General features: G+C 42.0%; 1 protein-coding gene across 1 annotated transcript in view; it reads right to left on the bottom strand.

Annotated features, from left to right (window-relative positions):
• RYR2 (ryanodine receptor 2) overlaps window positions 1-19,589 on the bottom strand; it is a 545,602-nt gene that overhangs the window by 450,173 nt on the left and 75,840 nt on the right. Inside the window, exons 2-3 of the mRNA XM_084828209.1 lie at window positions 16,012-16,131; window positions 4,634-4,738 (exon numbers count right to left, since the gene is read on the bottom strand). Of these exons, the coding sequence (XP_084684335.1) occupies window positions 4,634-4,738; window positions 16,012-16,131 (225 nt within the window). The remainder of the gene's footprint in view (window positions 1-4,633; window positions 4,739-16,011; window positions 16,132-19,589) is intronic.

Below are 19,589 nucleotides of genomic sequence, written 5' to 3'. Positions count from 1 at the left end.
TTATACATCCTTTGACACTACGGTAGCCATGATAAGAGCTCTGGGCCTAGGGGTGAACGAAAGTCACTTACCTTTTCTCGCAGCTTTTTCGCGGTGGGGGGGAGCGCTTCGCTGCTCCCCCCGCGAAGTTCAGGCCGGGGGGGGGGAGGCTTCCCGCCTCGCCCGGCCGAAATTCAGGCCGGGGGGGGAGGCTTCCCGCCTCGCCCGGCCGAAATTCAGGCCGGGGAGGAGGCTTCCCGCCTCGCCTGGCCGCGAACACGAAAGTAAAAAAAAAGAAAAAAAAAAGTCCCCTGATAGGCTACGTGACGATTCACGTAGCCTATCACGGCTAGATCTGGAAAGTCAGCCGTGATAGGCTAAGTGAATCATCACGTAGCCTATCACGGGTGACTTTAAAAAAAAAAAAAGCGCGTACGCGAATGGCGGCCCCCATAGGGAGCCGCCATTCGCATTCCTTATTTAGTTGCTGTAGTCTACGTCAATGTTTACGTAGACTACGGCGAAAATAAGGGCAACGCAAATAGCGTTGCCCTTATTTTCGCCGTAGTCTACGTAAACATTGACGTAGACTACAGCGACCAAATAAGGAACGGGAATGGCGGCTCCCTATGGGGGCCACCATTATCCGTACACACTTTTTTTTTTTTTTTTTAAGTCACCCGTGATAGGCTACGTGACGATTCACGTAGCCTATCACGGCTGACTTTGCAAATCTTGCCGTGATAGGCTACGTGAATCGTCACGTAGCCTATCAGGGGACGTTTTTTTTTTTTTCTTTCATTGCAATGGCGGGGGCGGCAGCCGGTCGAAAGACCGGCTGCCGCTCCCGCCCTGCTCGAACACCGGACGAACCGCCAGCCGGACCCGCCGCCGGGAGGGACATTCAGGGAAGGTAAGTCCCGTCCCGGGGGGGGGGGCGGAGGATTTCTCCCCTTAACTTGTTCGGGGGGCCGAACACGTTGGCGCTCGGCCCCCTGAAGTTTCGGGGAGAAATTCTCCGCCATCCCTAAGACCAACCCTACTTACTCACCCAGGTGTTGTGCGGCACCGGGTTGGGGGTGACACCGGAAGGTCTACCTCCCCCACAAGGGGCAGTCCGGAGGGATGGCGAGATCACCGCCACCCCTCAGGCTGGGTGTGTTTTCGCGCATGAAGTGTCAGCTAGCCGCTGACACAGTTAGATGCCCATCCTAGTTACCCCTTTGCAAATATTTCAATAAAATGTGGCCCAATTTTCAATCCAAGCTTGTTGTCTGCATCTTCTTTAACCCATCTCCGCTCGCAAATGCCCTACCCGGCGCCAGCTTGTCTGGCTAAAAGGGGGGGGCCATTGCGGGCGGGTGGGGTGATAAGGCGTATGGGCCTCTGATTGGTGCACCCCAGTCACACCACCATTCGGGGAGGAGCAGGCCGAGTTGTCTTAAACTCGACCCCCTCCTTATCTCAGCTCTTTGGCGCGATGCAGCTCCCTCCCACCCTCCCCTTAGCAGTGTGGGTTGTTGCCGGTTGCCCCTTTGGGAGCCATGTAGGAATTCTTTGGCTCACAGTCCGATTGGCCTAAGACTGTGAGTCTTTTTCGCCTACGTCACACTGTTATGCGGGTTGAGTGCGTCCTGCAAGGGAATTTAGTCTATATCATTGGTCACATTCCACTTGGCGGCTAGGACGGGCAAAACTGGAAAGGGAGTAGGGATGGTGTGCACACAGAGGCACCTTATGGTGACAGGTGACGCCTGAGGGCCCTCCGAACGGGTTGTGCAGCTCGGCGGGGGGATAAGGGTTGCCTGGGAGACCAACCCTACTCACTCACCCAGGTGTTGTGTGGCACCGGGTTGGGGGTGACACCGGAAGGTCTACCTCCCCCACAAGGGGCAGTCCAGAGGGATGGCGAGATCACCGCCACCCCTCAGGCTGGGTGTGTTTTCGCCCATGAAGTGTCAGCTAGCCGCTGACACAGTTAGATGCCCGTCCTAGTTACCGCTTTGCAAATATTTCAATAAAATGTGGCCCAATTTTCAATCCAAGCTTGTTTCTGCGTCTTCTTTAACCCATCTCCGCTCGCAATCACATATACCAGTCTTGACCGATCTTGCAGTCACTCCAATTAAAAATGCCACTGAAACTAGCCAGGTTCATCTTCAGAAACAAGTTTCAGGAGCTTTGTAATTGGGTGGGGAGGGAAGTACTCAAACATGGTGCTCAAATATCCAAGCATTCCTCTTCGAATAACTGCAAGTAGAATCAAGGCAGGCATAGCCCACATCTAGCAAGCTCTCCATCTTGTTTCTGCTCACACCCCACACTTGGCTTGGAAGGTGGTGCCAGATGGGCTCCTGATGTGGAGGTGCTTCCCGGGAAGTCGGATCATCTGGGATCAATGTTGAGAGTAATTCCCTCTTCCACTCTGCCTGGATTGCTTTACTGAACCATTTCTCAAGACATTTTGCTGAACTTCCCCAAGGCACCCTCTAACAAAACATAGAAAGAATTTGTGGCTACCACCATTTTGCTTTGCCAGGGATCCTGCACTTTTTGCAGCCACTAACAGACATGAAATTCAACAACTGAAGTCTCACACAACTTTATCTTCTTACTGAGCAAAGCTTGTCCCCAGTGAATTTCTCTCATGCAAACCTTTCCACCTCCACATGGCATTCTTCTATAAGGCAGATCAAGAAGCCTTCCCATTATGATTCTCTAGTCGGGGAAAAAACATTTTTAGTAGCCTATAGATACTGCAACTAACAAATTATTCCAGCATTAAAAGACCTTCACTGGCTTCCATCTTACTTCTAGGCTCAATTTAAAGCCCTAAATGGTCTGTGCTCAAAGTTTCTAAAGGGACTGTCTTCTCCCATATGAACTGGCCCACTGACAAAGATCTTCAGATGCCCTTTCCCCACATGTGTTGTTCAGCAACTGCCTCTGATACTGGAGGCCATACATAGTCCTCATGACTATTAGCCATTTATAGCCTTATCCTCCATGAAAGTCAAGATGAGCAGCCAGAGAGCATTAGTCACCACATAACAATTTCTGCCTGTTCTGTTTTCAATGAGACAACATGCAGACCTTTCAAACCCAGTTCTGTATTTTCTTTACTCACTCTGCTGTTTTACTTTACACAAGTAATTCTACCATCATGCATTATGTTCATTAGCATTATGTTCAAGGCAGCAAACTGCGGTTCTTTTGAAAAATAAGCAAAGAATCCTGAAATATAGCCACTTTGATTTCTTCCTGAAGATAGGACTCTGAGTGGGACTCCTCACCTGATCTTAACAGCCAAAAGAAGGGACTTGGGTCGCAGGCTGTGTGGGTTTTAGAAGTAATAACAGCATTTTGAAGTAGACCTGGAAGCTAATATACAGCCAGGGCAGTTGTCAGATATGATCTAACCTCTCCACTCTTGCAAGAGGATAGGTAATGGCATTATACACATTACCTGACACTTTCAACACATATTTGAAGGCAGCACTATATAAGGTACATTATAGTAGTCAGTCGTCATATAAATGTAGGAATCCTTTTTCACACACACAGAATCAAGCATTAGGAAACTTTTTCAAGCAGGTGCAATTCCAACTTGTCATTCTCTTACTACAAGGAATAATGATGATGTGATGCAAGTCAAACATCATTTTTAAAATATCTGTAAAGTACAACTGGCCAATTCTACCTCTTTTAATGGACATTCCTACTTTAGACACATATTTCCTTCCTATGTCTTTGAATCTTACCTACCATCTCCTAATTGGTTTTCTCTTATGGTCAGTTTCATCTACAGCGCTACAAATGTGCTTATTCATTTATTGGGGGCTTCTAAATAATGTTATTAGCAATCAAGATAATACCACTGCAAGAGGCCAGCTAGAGGAATTACTCAGATGTCCTTGTAAGAGGGTAGGTCTGAACGTTGTACTCTTGTAACAGAAGATCATTCTTTCTCCTTGAACAGATTAATCAACAAAAAGAAAATCCAAAACCAGAATGCTTTTATCAGTATAAAGGAAATACTATGAAATATTACAACTGGTGCTAAAAACATATAGCTTAATACCATCATTATGAGGTATAGGAAAGCAAGGCAATATCTGAGAAAATATAGAAAATGTATAATGAATTTTTTAGAAAAATAATGTTATTTTTACTTCTCTATATACATAGCATATTTATAATATAATATATATAAAATACAAAATGAAAAAAAAGACTTACGTTTAAAGAGGAGCAATTCATCAATACATGGTTAAAAGTAGACACCAAGCATTCAAATTTGTAATATACATAAATGGTTTCCAAGACTGACATATGTTCTGTATTTTGTAGATGTCATGCAGAAAGTATTTCGAAAAATAAACGGTTCATAAATTGTTTTGCTAGTTTATAGTGGCAGATTTAAAGAAAGAGTTTGAAAAAATGGTTTGGTTTTAAGTTTTCCATGTGGGCTTTATTCATGGGAGATTCACATTACCATAGGCTTAAAATTTCATGACAACCAAAACTTAAATAAAATAGAAAATTTTATAGAATAGGTATACTCCAAAGACTATTTTCATGAAAGGACCAAACACTGCAAGTAAAGTCCAAAATCAAGAGTTGGCAATACTATATTAAATTCCAAACTACTCACCCCTTCTGCTTTCTCCTCTGTGTTAGCCAGCATTTCCTGGAGAGCTCGCACTGATAAGGACTGTTCCAGCACAAAAGTGCAGATGGAGAGATCCGGAGGAACATTCTAATGGAAATTACAAAGGTGATGAAGAAAGCACTGAGTGAAGCATTTCCACTGACAATGCAATCCTAAACATATCTACTCAGAAGTACGTCCCATTGACTTCAATGGGACTTACTCCAACATAAGTGTGTAAAGGATCACAGCCTTAGATACTGACACATCATATCTTACTTACAGCGCAATCCTGCATGTGTTTACTCAGAATTAACTTCTAAATTCTAAGGGCTATAAATATTTAGGATCACAGCCATAGTTAATCATTGTTAATCAAATCCAAAGAGTCAATTAAAGAAACAAAGAGAAAAAGAAAACATGAAAACTGAATCTGAAAAAAACTGAATCTGAAAAATTTTCATTAAGTAAACAAACTAGGTTAAAGGCAAGGTTGACATGATCCTAGCAGGCATATATATGTCACCTAATCGTCAGCTCTGATGGGCCACTGCATGACCACGTTGGCCCATGAGCTGTTGCCGAATCTGTTACTGCTACCCCATCACTTGCCACTGTCTGAGTAGTCATTTGGGGGCCCCATGGGCTGCAGCACCCTGGACTTTGGCCTTAAGTGAACCACAGCCTGCATATGTGACAACAAACAATGAAGAAATTAAAATAAACAGAATTTGGGACTTTATTAAGGCAGTACTTTAGATGTGCAGAAACAAAAGAAAACTGAACTGCCCTGGGTAAATAAAGACACCTGGGGCATGTAGATTATGGATACAGGAAAAACAGATAAAGGTGGCTGAAAACAGATGAGTTTATACAGGACAAAGGCAGCAATAAGGGCCTTGTAATATAAAATCATATGGGAGTAAAATAGCAATGAAGGAAACATTTAAATACCTACTAACGTACAAGTGAAGGTTTTCCCACATGGAACCTTTTTTTTTTTTTGCAGCTCAGCAGTATCTGCACCATGTTTAGTCGCTTGCAGTTTTGCAACCCACGATCCACACCAACCCCCTTTTTCTCAGTGGGCATAGTGGGATTTCCCATCCACATGAGGAGGGTGTTCCATGACAGGATGTGTCCAGGTGTCATTTTCCTGTCCCCTTGCCCCTCCCCTTGCTTTGTAACCCACCCCCCCGTACCTTTTCTCCATTCTGGCCATGTGTCTGGGCTTCCATCTGGCTATCAAGTAGACACACATGTATAGAATATTCCTGTGACTGAAAGGCTAATGGGGGAAACAACACTTAAAAGCCAATTAGGTGGCCAAGCAATGGTTGTCGCACAACCTTCATTGTGTTATATTTCCAGTCTGTCCTAGCCTCTAAAATTCTGGGCCAGTAAAAAGTATACACTGTCCTGTTAAAACTAAGCTCTCTCCAAGACTTCAATAAAATCATCTCTCAATAATGGATTTATCCTATCAACTGAAGCCCACCCCAATTATTTTTTGAAGAGCTCTTACATTGCCTGATAAAGGTGCTCAAGCTCAAATGTTGGCTTTAGCAGGCACAGCCTGTGATCCAGGATTTAATTCCCTAGAACCTACTATTCACAAGAGTATGAAATAAATAAAAAAACAAGCTTCTAAATACAGAATTGATATGCTATTTACCAAGCACTTCTGTTTTAGAGCTTCATTCTCCATATGCTTCAGTGGAGCCTATCATGCCCTATTTTGTCACACTGAATCTCATCATATCCAGCAGATGGTTATTACAAATACGTAAATTTCAAATAAGATACTCAGAATTAAGGTATGTTTATACACATTACATGCTTTGGCTATTAGAAAAGGCCTACTTCCCTGTGGTGAGAAATCAGACTTATTAACACTTTCCTGATGAAAGAAGAAAGCTTTATTTGTCTTGATTAACTCAGCTTCAGAAACAGGAGTGACAGCTTTCCTCCTGCTGTACAGAACAGGGAAAGGAATGTCTCTCCACCCACTCACAGCTGAGAGATTACGTTTCAGAAACCCTGAGATGTGGAAATCTAGCTAACAATTTCAAATCACAACTAGGACTTAGAATTCATTTTCCACACTAATGACGGCAACACAGAACTCGTTCTATAATGGAACACTGTCATCTAAATCCATCACTGACTAAAGCAGTGTATATTCCAAACAGAATTTGAACAAAATATCCTCATTGTCTCAAGCAGACATTGTCATGAGAGTGGCTACGTGCTCATCATCAAAAAAGAGGACAAAAGAGAGTACACTTAGCATAAAATGTGCATATGCCAATGTAAATGTATAGACCAGGGGTGCAGAACCCCTTTCAGACCGAGGGCCAAATTCCATTTCAGAGAAGCTCTCAGGGGCCGCATTCCAGCAGTGGGACACACACCCCCCCAGCATATTTTAGCTTAAAACTCTTACTCCCAGCAATTAAGCCTTCAGAGAGGCATTCCAACTGTTTGGAATGGGAAGAAAGCTGCACAAAAGCCAGGAAACCATGAAATGAACAGTGGTTGGAGGAGAGGGAGCAGGCCCTGGGGAAGGGGGTGTGGCCTTCTGGGAGTCTTGGAGGAACAGGCTGGGACCCCCAGAGGACTGCATTTGGCTTCCAGATCTGAAGTTCTGCACCTCTAGTATAGATGCACATTTAGAAAAAAGTCATGATACTTTGAGTAGAAATACATTTCACCATAATGGGGAAGACTGTGACCAGGTGACCTGTGCTCCTGCACAGTCTAAGTATGGATGGATGTGACAAGGTTGATTCCACTCAGTTTCTCATTTTTCCTACATTAAGTTCATTCTGTCCTGTTACCACATCAGTTTGCGATTTTTTTTTTCAAGTCCGTACGAAAATTCATACATATTTTCATGTATATTTCTAAAAATGTATTTTTCACATAACAGGAATTTTTTGCAGGTGATCCCTCCTAAGAGAAAGCATTTTTGTGCACACTTCTCTATAATACACATTTTCGGTGCACTTTTCTGTCCTACATGTATTTTTGTACGCATTTTTTTCATGTGCAAACTTTGATCACAAACTTCTGGAAAGTGTGTATATTGATGATAAACTGTGTTCCAGTTTGTGTATGGTTTCAGGTAATATGAAGTAGGTAAGTTCCCATAAAAATGCAAACTGAATGGATTTCTCCCTCATTCCTAGCCTCAGTCTTCTGTCCAAGTGCTAACAGTTGATGGGCAACTTCTCAAGGCCCCTGCACTCAGGACCAGCCAACTGGAATCTGGTTGGTCAGAGGTTAGCCAGTGGAGCTGGTGAGTCAGAAGGCAGAGCCCACAGAAAATATCATCTTCATCTACAGTGTAGGCCTATTGCATGTGCTTATGGGCCTATGGGTTTGATCTTTGTGGCCTGATACCATCCACACATATTGTATCAGGCCCAATTGATCAGCTTAATCCAGATTACAGCCTGTATCTGAACTCCAAATCCCAAAACACATATTTGACCCCACATTTGCTAATGTAAAAAAAAAAAAAAAAACATTTCACAGGAGGCAAGTAATTTGCCCAAGAAGCTGAATACAAGGCAAAGGTGGGAGATGAGCCCCCAAACATCCCATATTTTTCTGCTGTAACAGAACATGCATTTCACAGAAGACAAGCCAAATGATCCCCAACCAAATCAATTCTCCTTCAATACATTTATTTCCCAATAAATTTAATTCACATTAATTACCCACCCAGTTCACCCCCAAAAAACCTCTGAAATTTGCATCCCGCCCCAAATTAATATCACACCCATATCATCCAAAATCAGTTCCTCTTCAATTAATTTACCTGCAATTAATTTCCCAACACTGCTCCAATCAATTCCCCTTCAGTTAATTACACCCATTCATTGTCACCCCCAAATAACCTATAAATCAATTCCTGTTAAATGAATTCATGCAAGATCTTAAATAAATATCTTAACCAGATAACCCCAAATAAATTCCCCCAAATTCATTACTCTCCCAAATCAATTCATTTTAATTAACCCCAAATCCACTCATTTTCCTGCTGCCCCCAACTCCAAAGTAAAGCGGGGGATGGTAATCCTAATATTCCTCTTATTTTCCTGCTCAGCCAATATAGCTCAAGCTCCCTGCCTTCCACTTAAAAAGGAGAGTCTCAGATGAGATAATGAACTTGAACAGCCAGTTGCTATCCAGTCAGTGTCTTGACAGCGAGGCTACCTTGGATGGTCTCCACATGCACCTCTCCCATCTTGTCATAGCAAAGACGTTCCTTTTGGCACTGATTTCCTCTACTGGAGAAGGCTTGGGGAACCCCAATTATGTTCTATCTCCTTATGCCAGCTCTGAATGGTGCCACAAAATAATGTTAATTTTTTTTAAGCTCACCTGTGCACATGAACATTCAGGGCTGGCCCTCCCATGAAGTAGGGTGAAGCCCCCACCTCAGGCAGCGGAGCAGCAAATCAGCCCTGTCAGGAGGGTCTGCCCCTGCCTCTTCCAATGGGTGCTCCAGAGAGCCCTGCCAGCTGCTGTGATGCCACAGTATTTGCTGCACCAAGAAAGCAACCAGCAGGGCTCTTCAGAGCATCCACCCTCTGGAGAACTGCATTGGCCAAAGACTCTTCAGAACTGCGTCAGCATGGCTCTTCAGAGAGCCCATCAGGTCAAGATGCCTGGCTCTGAGGGGGTCCTTCCTCACAGCCAGGCATGGCAGGGGTGTCCCAGAAGATAGCAGCTCAGTGGTAAAGGTAAGGGGAAAGCAATGGGCATGACGTAGTAAAGGGAAGGGATGATGGATCGGATGTGGGAAGGGGAAGGGAGTGTCATGTGGGAAGGGCGGGGCCGCGACAAGGTAAAAAGAAAGGGAAGGGGGATGCTACGTGGGAAGGGGTGGGAGGGGAACAATGCAGTAAAGAGAAGGGGAAAGGTGTTGGGGATGTTGCATGAGTTCTCTCACCTTAGGTAGTGGGAAAGCTTGTGCTGGGGCTGTGAACATTGATATTAAGGATTTGGGGTTTGTGGGCATGGAACTGTGCAGCAAGGTTCAGTTTGTCTCTGACGTGGAGAGAGAAGCCATGAGGGCTGATGCTTGCTCTGCTGTCTCTCAGCCCCAATGGTTGATGCAGCTGCCACCACAGCTCCCAAGGCCCCCCCCCCCCAGCTCTGCACACTGACATGGCACTCTCTTTGAAAGGCTGGGTGTGGACCAAGGGACTGCAGCGTTCTCTTCCTTTTCCACCAAACCTTCCCCTTCCAACTGGCATAGCTAGTGGCTGACTTAATGTCCAATTTTCGCAGACATATGTGCCAAACAGGACTTTGCCCTCGACACCCCTTCCTGTCCAGCTTAAGTTACAGAACATATACAGTACACCTAATTTAATTTAACCTCTTTCCTTCTTCATAGATAGCAAGTCAAAGCTTCTGGGAATTAAATACATTTTTAACTATAGGCAACTGTTTTTAAATGCTGAACTGATTTTGTTTGCAATACTGAGTGCTTAAAACATCCAAGGGATCATTGCATTGACTACAGAAGAAGCCTCAATCAGCTAGATGATAAACAATCCAAATGAGCTATTATAGGCAATTGAGTAAAGTGAAGTAGTTTAAGGAAGCTGTAATTACATATGTACACCACTGCCAGAAGACGATTATGGTCTTCTTTATGGCTTAATGCAAAAAGGCCAACTCTGGACATATGTCACCTAGTTTTCACCTGTCATCTTTATTTTATTTTCAACGACAAATTAAAACTTTTTTAATGTGCTGAAGTATTTTAATGCTGCATGTATGTATTATTTTATGGATGTTTTATTTCTTTTTAGTTTTGAAATTGATATGAAAAAGTGGTATATGAATGCTCTAAAATAAACAATTTCCCCCCCCTCTCTCTCTATATGTGTGTGTGTGTGTGTGTATATATATATATTATATATATATATATATATAATATATATATATGTTCGATACTGGATTCAAGTAATTTTAAAAGAATTTATTGAACCTATTTTTGTGTTCCACTGAACTGAAAGTTACCAAAGCAGAATCTGCACAAATACCTGATTCAATTCCAAACTCAGGCACAACACAAGCACAAGTCCACCTATCATCTGTCTCAGCTCTCTGTCCATGAAATGGAATCATTAAGGTTGAGTCAAGCAATTTTGTGCCTAGGCGAAAATTAACTCATATGTACTCCTTCTTGGCCCCCTATATCTTATTGTATGTGGGAGGGGAACTGTATAACCTCCACAGTGGTTTCTTAATCGTAGCACCTTCATCTCAAATGTCATGCTCCATAAAGTTCTTGTTCATTTTTCTTTTCCACTGACATCTAATATATGTTAATTTCTGAACTAGCACAATTTTACATACTTGACATAACTAGATCTCCAGAGCTGGTAACTAGCTTTGCTTCCAACAACTTGCTAATAAAATACAAGTTAAAAAAATTATTATTATAGGCAAGGGTTCCTAGAGCAGCTTACAATAAAATCAATGCAAACAAATAACACAATGTAAAAACAGAGGAGATAAAAGTTCAGTGGTGAAATGGGATTAAAACCACAACCTAAAAAGCCTGGACAGATAAGAAGCTTACCACCTAGTGCTGAAAGGGAAACAGCTGAGCAACCCACAATGGCATGAACATCCCAAAAGCTGTCTTTTCCTAGTAGGCCTGGGTCAAAGTTGATCAAGCCCTCGGTTGAGTCTAAGGACATAGCCAACTTGCCATCAACAGGGGATTAATGAAAAAATTATATGCAACAATATTTTTCCAGGAAAACTGAATTCTATCACAGTTTGACTATGGAACCCCTTCTGTTTATTCTTTATCTGTTGCCACCTGGACCTCTTACAATTTCTTTGGTATTATTACTTTTACACTGGCATGTTAAAGTAGTATTTTTCAAGTCCAGTTCTCACCATATCTTCAGTTGCTAATTTTTCTGCCTGCCTGGTCCCATTTCTTCTTGGACAACTTCTCCCTTTCTTAAGTTGACCTTCTGTAACACCGAGTTCTTAATTGTTCCTCTTTCCGTTTCTCCTTTGGTTCCTTTTGTTAGTTTAACACTTTCTAAATCATGTCACTATCTATTTATCACTATTTTTAAAATATAGTATTATTATTGATCTAAAGATAAAATAATCAAGCCTAGTTTTAGCAGTATTGCTGTTCTTGTTTGTCCTTCTTTATCTTATCTAAAACCGTTCTTCACTTTGTACATCAACTCCACTTCCTTGGCCATAAATATGACCACTCGTTAAACATTTTCTTTAACACGCAAGTTCTGAATTTGTAATCTATTTTTTTCTGGATTTTATAAAAGAAGAGACTTAACATCAGTAGAAGTCCTGATTCACACAAACATTTCAGATATGGTAAATCCCAAGAAATGTTTTCTTCATGAGGTATTTGTTGGCTTGGATGGGAAGTACCAACTTCCACCACTAGAGGGCACATTCAAACAACATAATCACAGGGTACAACTAATACGGCAATATCATTCTGTGGTACTTTCCTGCACACAAAAATAACATGTGAATTAAGTCTAAGTTTCTTTCCTGCACAGGGAGTGAAACAAACTGAAATCCATAGTACAAGTTGGAGCTAAAAATATTCTACAACAAAATATTTGTGGTGTTCACATAGAGATGTGAAAACTCAAGAACAAATGGGAAAAAACCATGCTAAGGGGCAAGGTGAGAGTAATTTTTGCCATTCTTCCCCATGCCCAGGCTTGAAATTAATTTTTTTAAATCAAAAAATCTTTTATTTAATATTTTCTTTTCAGAATAATGGGTGAAATATATTTTTAAAATGTGTTTTAAAATACTATTGTTACAGTCATTTTGTGCTGATGTAATTATTTTCAATAAAAGAGGGCCAGACTATTTAAGCAATTTTAAATATAATTGCAATGCCTTTCAAGAATAAGGTACTCTCTTTCAATCAACAACAAATAAAACTCTATGCCCTCCAAGTGATGCATTATTTTTCTCGTAACACCTGAAATTAGTCATAGGGATTCTTACTGTGATGCGTTGTAATTTAATTCCATTATTAAAAAAAAAGAAGTCTCATGTTGACTCAAGTGCAACAGAGCCAAGAAATGAGAAGCTAAGGCTGATGTCTTAACAGATGTGCCCCACGATCAGTAATGATGTTGTGGAATGTCACAAACTGTGCTTGTTTATAACTTACTCTCCATGCCCATGCACTTTTCATTGGTCTTTCAGGCCCAAATCCAGATGGGAAGGATGGAGTGCTTGAGACCAGCATAGATGCCCCACATTGTGCTGGTCCTATCATGGTACTGTACTGATGTAAGCAGCAAATAGGAATGGGTGAACTCACAGGAAAGTTCCTTTAGCAATACAGTAGGGCTCAGTTGCTTCATACGGCAATACAGAACCAGGACAATGTGGGGCATTCTTACTGGTTTCAGGCACTCCATCTTCTCCATCTGGATTTGGGCCTGAAAGACCAAGGAAAAGTGTGGGTTCATGGAGAATAAGTTGTAAGCAAGCACAATTTTTGACATTGCACAATATCGTTACCAATCACGGGGCACATCTGTTAAGACATCAGCCTTAGCTTACAATTTCCTGGCTCTGGAGCTTGAGTCAACATGAGATAGCCAGGTTTTATCACTGAATATTGTGAAACTTGTGATGGTATTCTATCAAATATTGATGACATAACAAAACAGAAATGTTCATAGGTGGCCTGAATAATGTTCCAGCCTGCCAAATTTTCTCCTAGCATCTATCACCAATTGGATAGCTGCAGAACCTGAAATGCCTTAAGTGCCTTTTCTGAAATAATATGCACTAGAGAAGACTGGACGTTGTTGGCAAAAACAATTCTTATTCTCCATTTCACCTTGTATTTCTGATTTCATAATTAGCAAGACCTGTCAGCTATTCCTTTCCTACATTAACTTGTACTAAAGGTATCTGATGGTTCTCTGAATGTCTGAAAAACATTTGCTTTTGACTGTACAAAATCAACTATAGTGTTATAATTGTATGAACATCTTTTTTTAGGAACTACAATGAAGTACTGGAGACAGTATGCTTGCTATTCCATTAAAATTTACTTATTTAAAAAGTTTTGTTTTTTGCTGCAGTTAGTTCTATTCTTCCACATTTTTAGTGTTAAGAATAATTCAGTTACAAGAGAATAAGCTAGATGAATTCATCAGGATCACTGCTATTATAATGAATAATTAATATTCAAATTAATATTTTATAATGATGAATAATACATTCAAAATTATGATCCACTGAAAATAAAACATTAGTCTGCACCATATGGGAGATAATATATTTAATTAAATTTATACTGATGGAATTTGTAGGCAGAAAATTTGACTGACCTCAACTCAAATCCTGTCTGGAGGTCTTATAGTCAAGATTCTTTTATTACATTTTCTTCTCTTACCAAAATGTTAGCCTTTATTCAAAAATAAATAAATATATGACATGCCACAGATGACTATAGCAGTTTATATCATTAAACCAGTAAAAATGGTCAGAATTCTCTAGTGGAGTCTAAAATGTTATGTCAGGTGCAACCAAGGGCTTAGGTACATTATGATTTTTATTTAATTTTCTTTTTTGAATTACAGACTCCCATTTCATATTACAGATTTGAAGACAGTCATCTGGAAAGACTTGATGGCTGGTATGTCTCTGTTGTAGGGATCTAGGTCCATTTTCATATGCAGGGCTAACTGCCACCAGATCAGGCTTGTTGACAGAGGAGACCCTGTTACAGCGCTGCCCTGCTTCAAGCAAAGTTTCTAAGGACTAGAGGCAGTGGTACTGTGGTACATTTTTGAAGTGCAGGCGCTCATATCATGACAGTCCCCATAGCCACGCCCCCAAGGAGAGTCCAAAACTTCAGACAACTGCATTGATCCATATCAACAAGCCAGTTCTAGCAGTTTTCATCTCCACCAGGACTTAATTACCTTTAAATGGGTCTTAATTGCCCATTTGTAAAAGATAGTGAATCTTAAGTTCCCAAACAAGTCCAAGCCACCAAAAAACACTTCACATTATAGTAGGGAACAATATACTGTTGCTGGGAAAATTCATTTCCCCCCAGCTACTGTGAGGATTGCAGCTAAGCTCAGAGGGAACAGGGCATTCTGAGGGGGGTGGGATGTCAGCATCCCTGCTAATAAAAAGGTGCTGGCACTGCATCGCTCCAAGCCCTGGCTCCTGTGCACCACTGACTGGACAGTAAAGCCAATACCAGCTAAAAATATTAAGATTGACAATATCTAGAAAAGGAATCTGCAAACCATTTAAACACATATAAATCTCCATCATGCTTTCCTTCCAATGGTCTACAGGACACGGTACAAATACCTCTAATTACAGTAAGGGGTACAGTAAGGCTGCATACATCTCACTGAATTGCAACTGAACTGCAGCCTAAGGCTGCAACCCTGTGCACACTTATTTGAGAATAAGTCCCACTGAACTCAATGAAGCTTACGTCTGAGTAGACATGTATAAGAATGCACTGTAAATAGATGAAGTACAATTGTTCTTCACTATTGGTACACTGGCACCACCTGGCTTGCACTGGGTGCCATACTAGTTATTAAGAAGCTATGGCACGTTAAGGAAGATAAAATATCAGCTGGATAAGCTCAGAGCATCTTTGGTTGGCAAGATTGATTTAGCAGACCCAAATGGAAATATGACAAATTAATTCCATCTCTGCCTTTTTTACCCATATCCATCAATGAGATAACAGGGATCTGTAACACATGGTCTTCATGAATTTAGGGCTGTATACAATGGATGTCTATCTGCCAATGAACAGCATCCATCAGTGGAACAGTTTCCCCCTCCCCACGGCAGCTCCCTACCCCCCCCCCAGCAAATCTGCTCCGGAGAGTTAGGGGACCCTTTGGAGAAGATTCTGGGGAAGCATGAGGGGCTATAAAGGGGAGGAGAGTGAGGGAAAGTTCTCTTGCATAAGCAGAAGTCTACTCATGCAATGTTGGATTTCACCCACAGCATACACATTTTAATTAACGAACAAACAATAAAATAAAGAAAACCCATTTCAAGTGGAACAGAACTCCTGATGATGGTATCCATAGTCAAAAGAGTTTTGTATGTTAAAGCATTGAGAATTTTGCTTTCATTAGGTATTTTATCCTCCACATTATTTTGCTGTGTACCAGCCTATGGAAGATTAACATATACATAAAGCGCTGGAATGCAATTTATCTGTGCCTCCTGCTAACATTTGCTCTACATCACAAAAGAAAATATTGCAACAAGAAGAAAAGCTTTAGCAGTTAATGTTTAAAACAGCATTAGAATAAGACAGCTTGTGGTACCTTGGAATTTGAAGTGGATTCCAAGAAGCAGAGCCTGTTGCCAAATCCTTCTGCAGCAAGGCACAATTTCTGTTGTTCTTTGTGAACAGTAGCCGTGCACTGCAGAACCACTTCATCATCCTATCAAAGGACAAAGAGACAAAAACATGAACATGGCTCGCGTTCTGATGCTACAGAACTTTCCAAATACACACAGCTGCAGTCAAGCATGAACAGCAACAATGAATCCCAGAGTAACTGTTATTTATGTCACAGAGGGTTTGAATGATTCAGAAGGAATATCCACAGTAACGCAGTCAGGTATTCTGTCTTCCCCCAAACGAAAAACAAATCCCCCCCACAAGCCTAACAATTGTGATACACCAACTCATTGTACAATAATTAAACATGTTTCCAGTTGGGAAGCTACTTTGAATTGCTCCCATGATCTGCCACATAGGGGAACCACCTGTCCCCATGGACAGCTTATGCTGGCACAGAGGCAGAAGGCCTTTCCATGCAGCAAGTTGCTGCAACAAAATGGCACTCCATTTGGAGGCTACTGCCAGAGACAGACAGCATTTTAAAGGCATTTCCTTGCGGCTGCCTCTTCATTTGCAGCAGTTCTAAGATCCCAACTGAAATCAAATGGGATGCTCTGGGATGCTCTGACTTGGATGCTCTGGGATGCTCTGACTTGGATTCCTGCATTGAGCAGAGGATTGGACTCGATGGCCTTGTAGGCCCCTTCCAACCCTACTATTCTATGATTCTATGATTCTATGATTCTGTTAATATACATAACATTACTCTGGACTGAGACCAATATTTGGACACTACATAGAGACTTATACATCATGATAGTTGCTTTATGTTTGTTTGTTTTAAGTCCCTTAACTATTCTTAATATTGAGCTTATTGCTCTCACTGCTGCAGCACACCAGCCTGATCTTTTCAGTGAACTTGCCATTATGTCCTCAAGGTCACTTCTTAAGTGGTTGCATTAAGACAAATAATTAGAATTGTTTCCCCCAATATGCATTTTATTTGCACTAATTTATTTGTTGCATTTGTACTTCATCTTTCTTCCAAGCTCAGAGTAGCATTTTAGGCTCAGAAACACCCAGTTATTAAGCCAAGTGTGGGGCTTTCGAAAGACTACCCCATCATTAGCAGATCAGGGATCTGAACTTGGGTTTTGTACATCCAAATACAACACCGGAGAGAGCAATCCTATGGCCACTAGACACTGTCTAGAGGGCCATAGGATATGCTCTTTTCAGGGAAATGACCTCAGAGCCCGTGCTCCAAGGCTGGTTCCCGGAAATCCGATCTCCCCCCTCGACTGCGCTGCCTCGGAGGCAGTGCGGAGAAGCCCCGTCCTCCACACTCGGACAACGAGCACGGAGCGACTGAAAGAGGGGGCTGAGGGGCGTTCCAGGGTGGGGAGAGCGGAGCTGCGCGTACGGCACATCCTATGTGTCGTGCAGCAGCTTCCTCTCCCAGCCAGCCCCCCTGCCACTAGACAGCCGAAAACGGCTGTCTAGCAAAAAAGAGCAAGGCAGGAGAGCGCGGAGGGAACTATCCCCCCGTACCTCTCCTGCCTTGCTTTGGATGGGCAGTCACCTCTGAGGTTGGAGGCGCCCGCCTATCTACTCAGGATTGCACCCTTAGTGACTGAACCACACTGGTTCTCTTATGTACCATTCTAAAGCCAAGCCATCCCCACTGCAATTAAGGTGAGCTTCTTACTGCTATAAGACTCCCCAGCGCTCAGAGAGCTGCATATTCAAAAGTGGTACCATGTCTTTTAGCACTAGCCAAAAGCATTCACAAGACCTCTTTTGGTGGCATCATATACAGAAACATTATGCACATAGGCATTTCACAATACCAAGAGAAACTATACCCAAAATGCCTATCTGCCACAAATGAATTAGAATTGCAAAATTTAACAAAAGCCGTAATCCTAAATAATTTACTACTGAAACATCCTACTGGATCCAATGGTGTTTGCTTCTCTAAGTAAATATGCTTAGACATGTGCTGTAAGCAAATGAAAAAGGGTTATTGAGCTTCCTATCATTAAATAAAATGGAGCTTGCTTTAAAACAGAATACATTAGCAGCTTGTGGGGCACAGTGCATGTATTACAACCTAGTGTATAATTATTTTGGACACCACTAGTAACATAAGTAACTCTGAAACTTCTTACAATATGCAGAATATTATACGCCTGTCAGATACAATATTTATTATTGACATCTGATATCGCTATCCTGCCTTTGCTTTAGAAAGGAACCCAAGGCTGTTTACAGAAAATCCATAAGAGTACTAACTTGGGATGGCCCTACCATGAGACAAGGTGAGCCTCAGGACTCAGGCAACAGATCTGGGAAGTACAGGAAAGCTCCACAGCTCAGCTGCCTACCGGAGGGAAAATCCAGGCTTGGGGCTGATCAAGCTGGTGCTGGGAGTGGAGCATGTGTTGACTAGCTGGCCATTTATAAATTATCTTGCCAACAAATTTGCTCGCTTTTCTGGATGTCTGTTTTCTCAATCCCTCTCCTGTCTGCTCATTTGCTTGGTCACTCTCCTCCCTGCCCATTTGCTCACTGTTCTTCTTCCTCCACCTTCCTGTTTGCTCATTTTCTACATGTCCCTTTGTTTGCAACACTGAAAGACGCAAAGCAAAGCACATCCAACTTCTTACATTCCTTTCTGAATGGAGAATCTTTCCTCCTCTGCCCCCCCTTTCCAAGTTTAATTTTTTTAAGAGACTCTCAAGCTTTCCCTCCCAACTTCTACTTCCTTCTCTATTTTTAAAATGTTTCTCTCTTGATCTAAAAATGGCAACATTCAGTTTTATCTTTTACAAACTCCTCCTTTTCCCCATCTGTTTTTGCACAAGACACAGGGGAAAAAACTTGTGTGCATGTTTCTCACCTTATGGCTGCCTTCAGTCTTTGGGTGCTGTAGGCGCTTTTATCCAGGGAGCACTCTTTGCTAATCTAAAGCCTTGCCCCTTGATCACCCCATGGAAGGATTTGGAAGAGGAGATTTGGGGATAAGAGCAACAATGGCAGAAGACATGGAATCGGGGGGGGGGGGATGCACGCACACCATATATATATACACACACACACACACACACACAGTGAGAAGGGTAGAGTTCTAAAGAAAGATGGGAGGGGCAGGAATGAACTGACAGTATCTCTGCTCTCCACCTTGTTTTCTTTGCTCTAAAACCTCGGACCTGAGCTCATTATCAAACCAATGCTGATGTGAGAAAACAGAGAATTTAAATCACTCTGTAAAAGATCATTGCTTCTTATAAGTTGCAAAATTCTGACACATGACTTGTCGCTCAAATTCAAACATGGAAAAACAAAGTCTCTGATCTGTTCCCTCTCCTCCTTTTCCAGCCCCGTTTGGATCTATTTTCAATGGCATTCTCTTTGTATAGGAATGGACGCTACAAATGCCACTTCTTGTTTTATGGTGCAACAATTATACTCAGAAGTAAGCCCTGTTAAATTCAGTGGGCCAGACTCCCAAGTAAGTGTGCATAAGATTGCAGCTTTAACAACCTTTTGTTA

Source organism: Heloderma suspectum, chromosome 1 (genome assembly GCF_057233095.1).
Source record: "Heloderma suspectum isolate Gila_16-S chromosome 1, 16-S_ref, whole genome shotgun sequence".
Taxonomy (NCBI): domain Eukaryota; kingdom Metazoa; phylum Chordata; class Lepidosauria; order Squamata; family Helodermatidae; genus Heloderma; species Heloderma suspectum.
The sequence above is the reverse complement of the archived record's forward strand: the minus strand, read 5'-3'. Positions and strand labels throughout refer to the sequence as shown.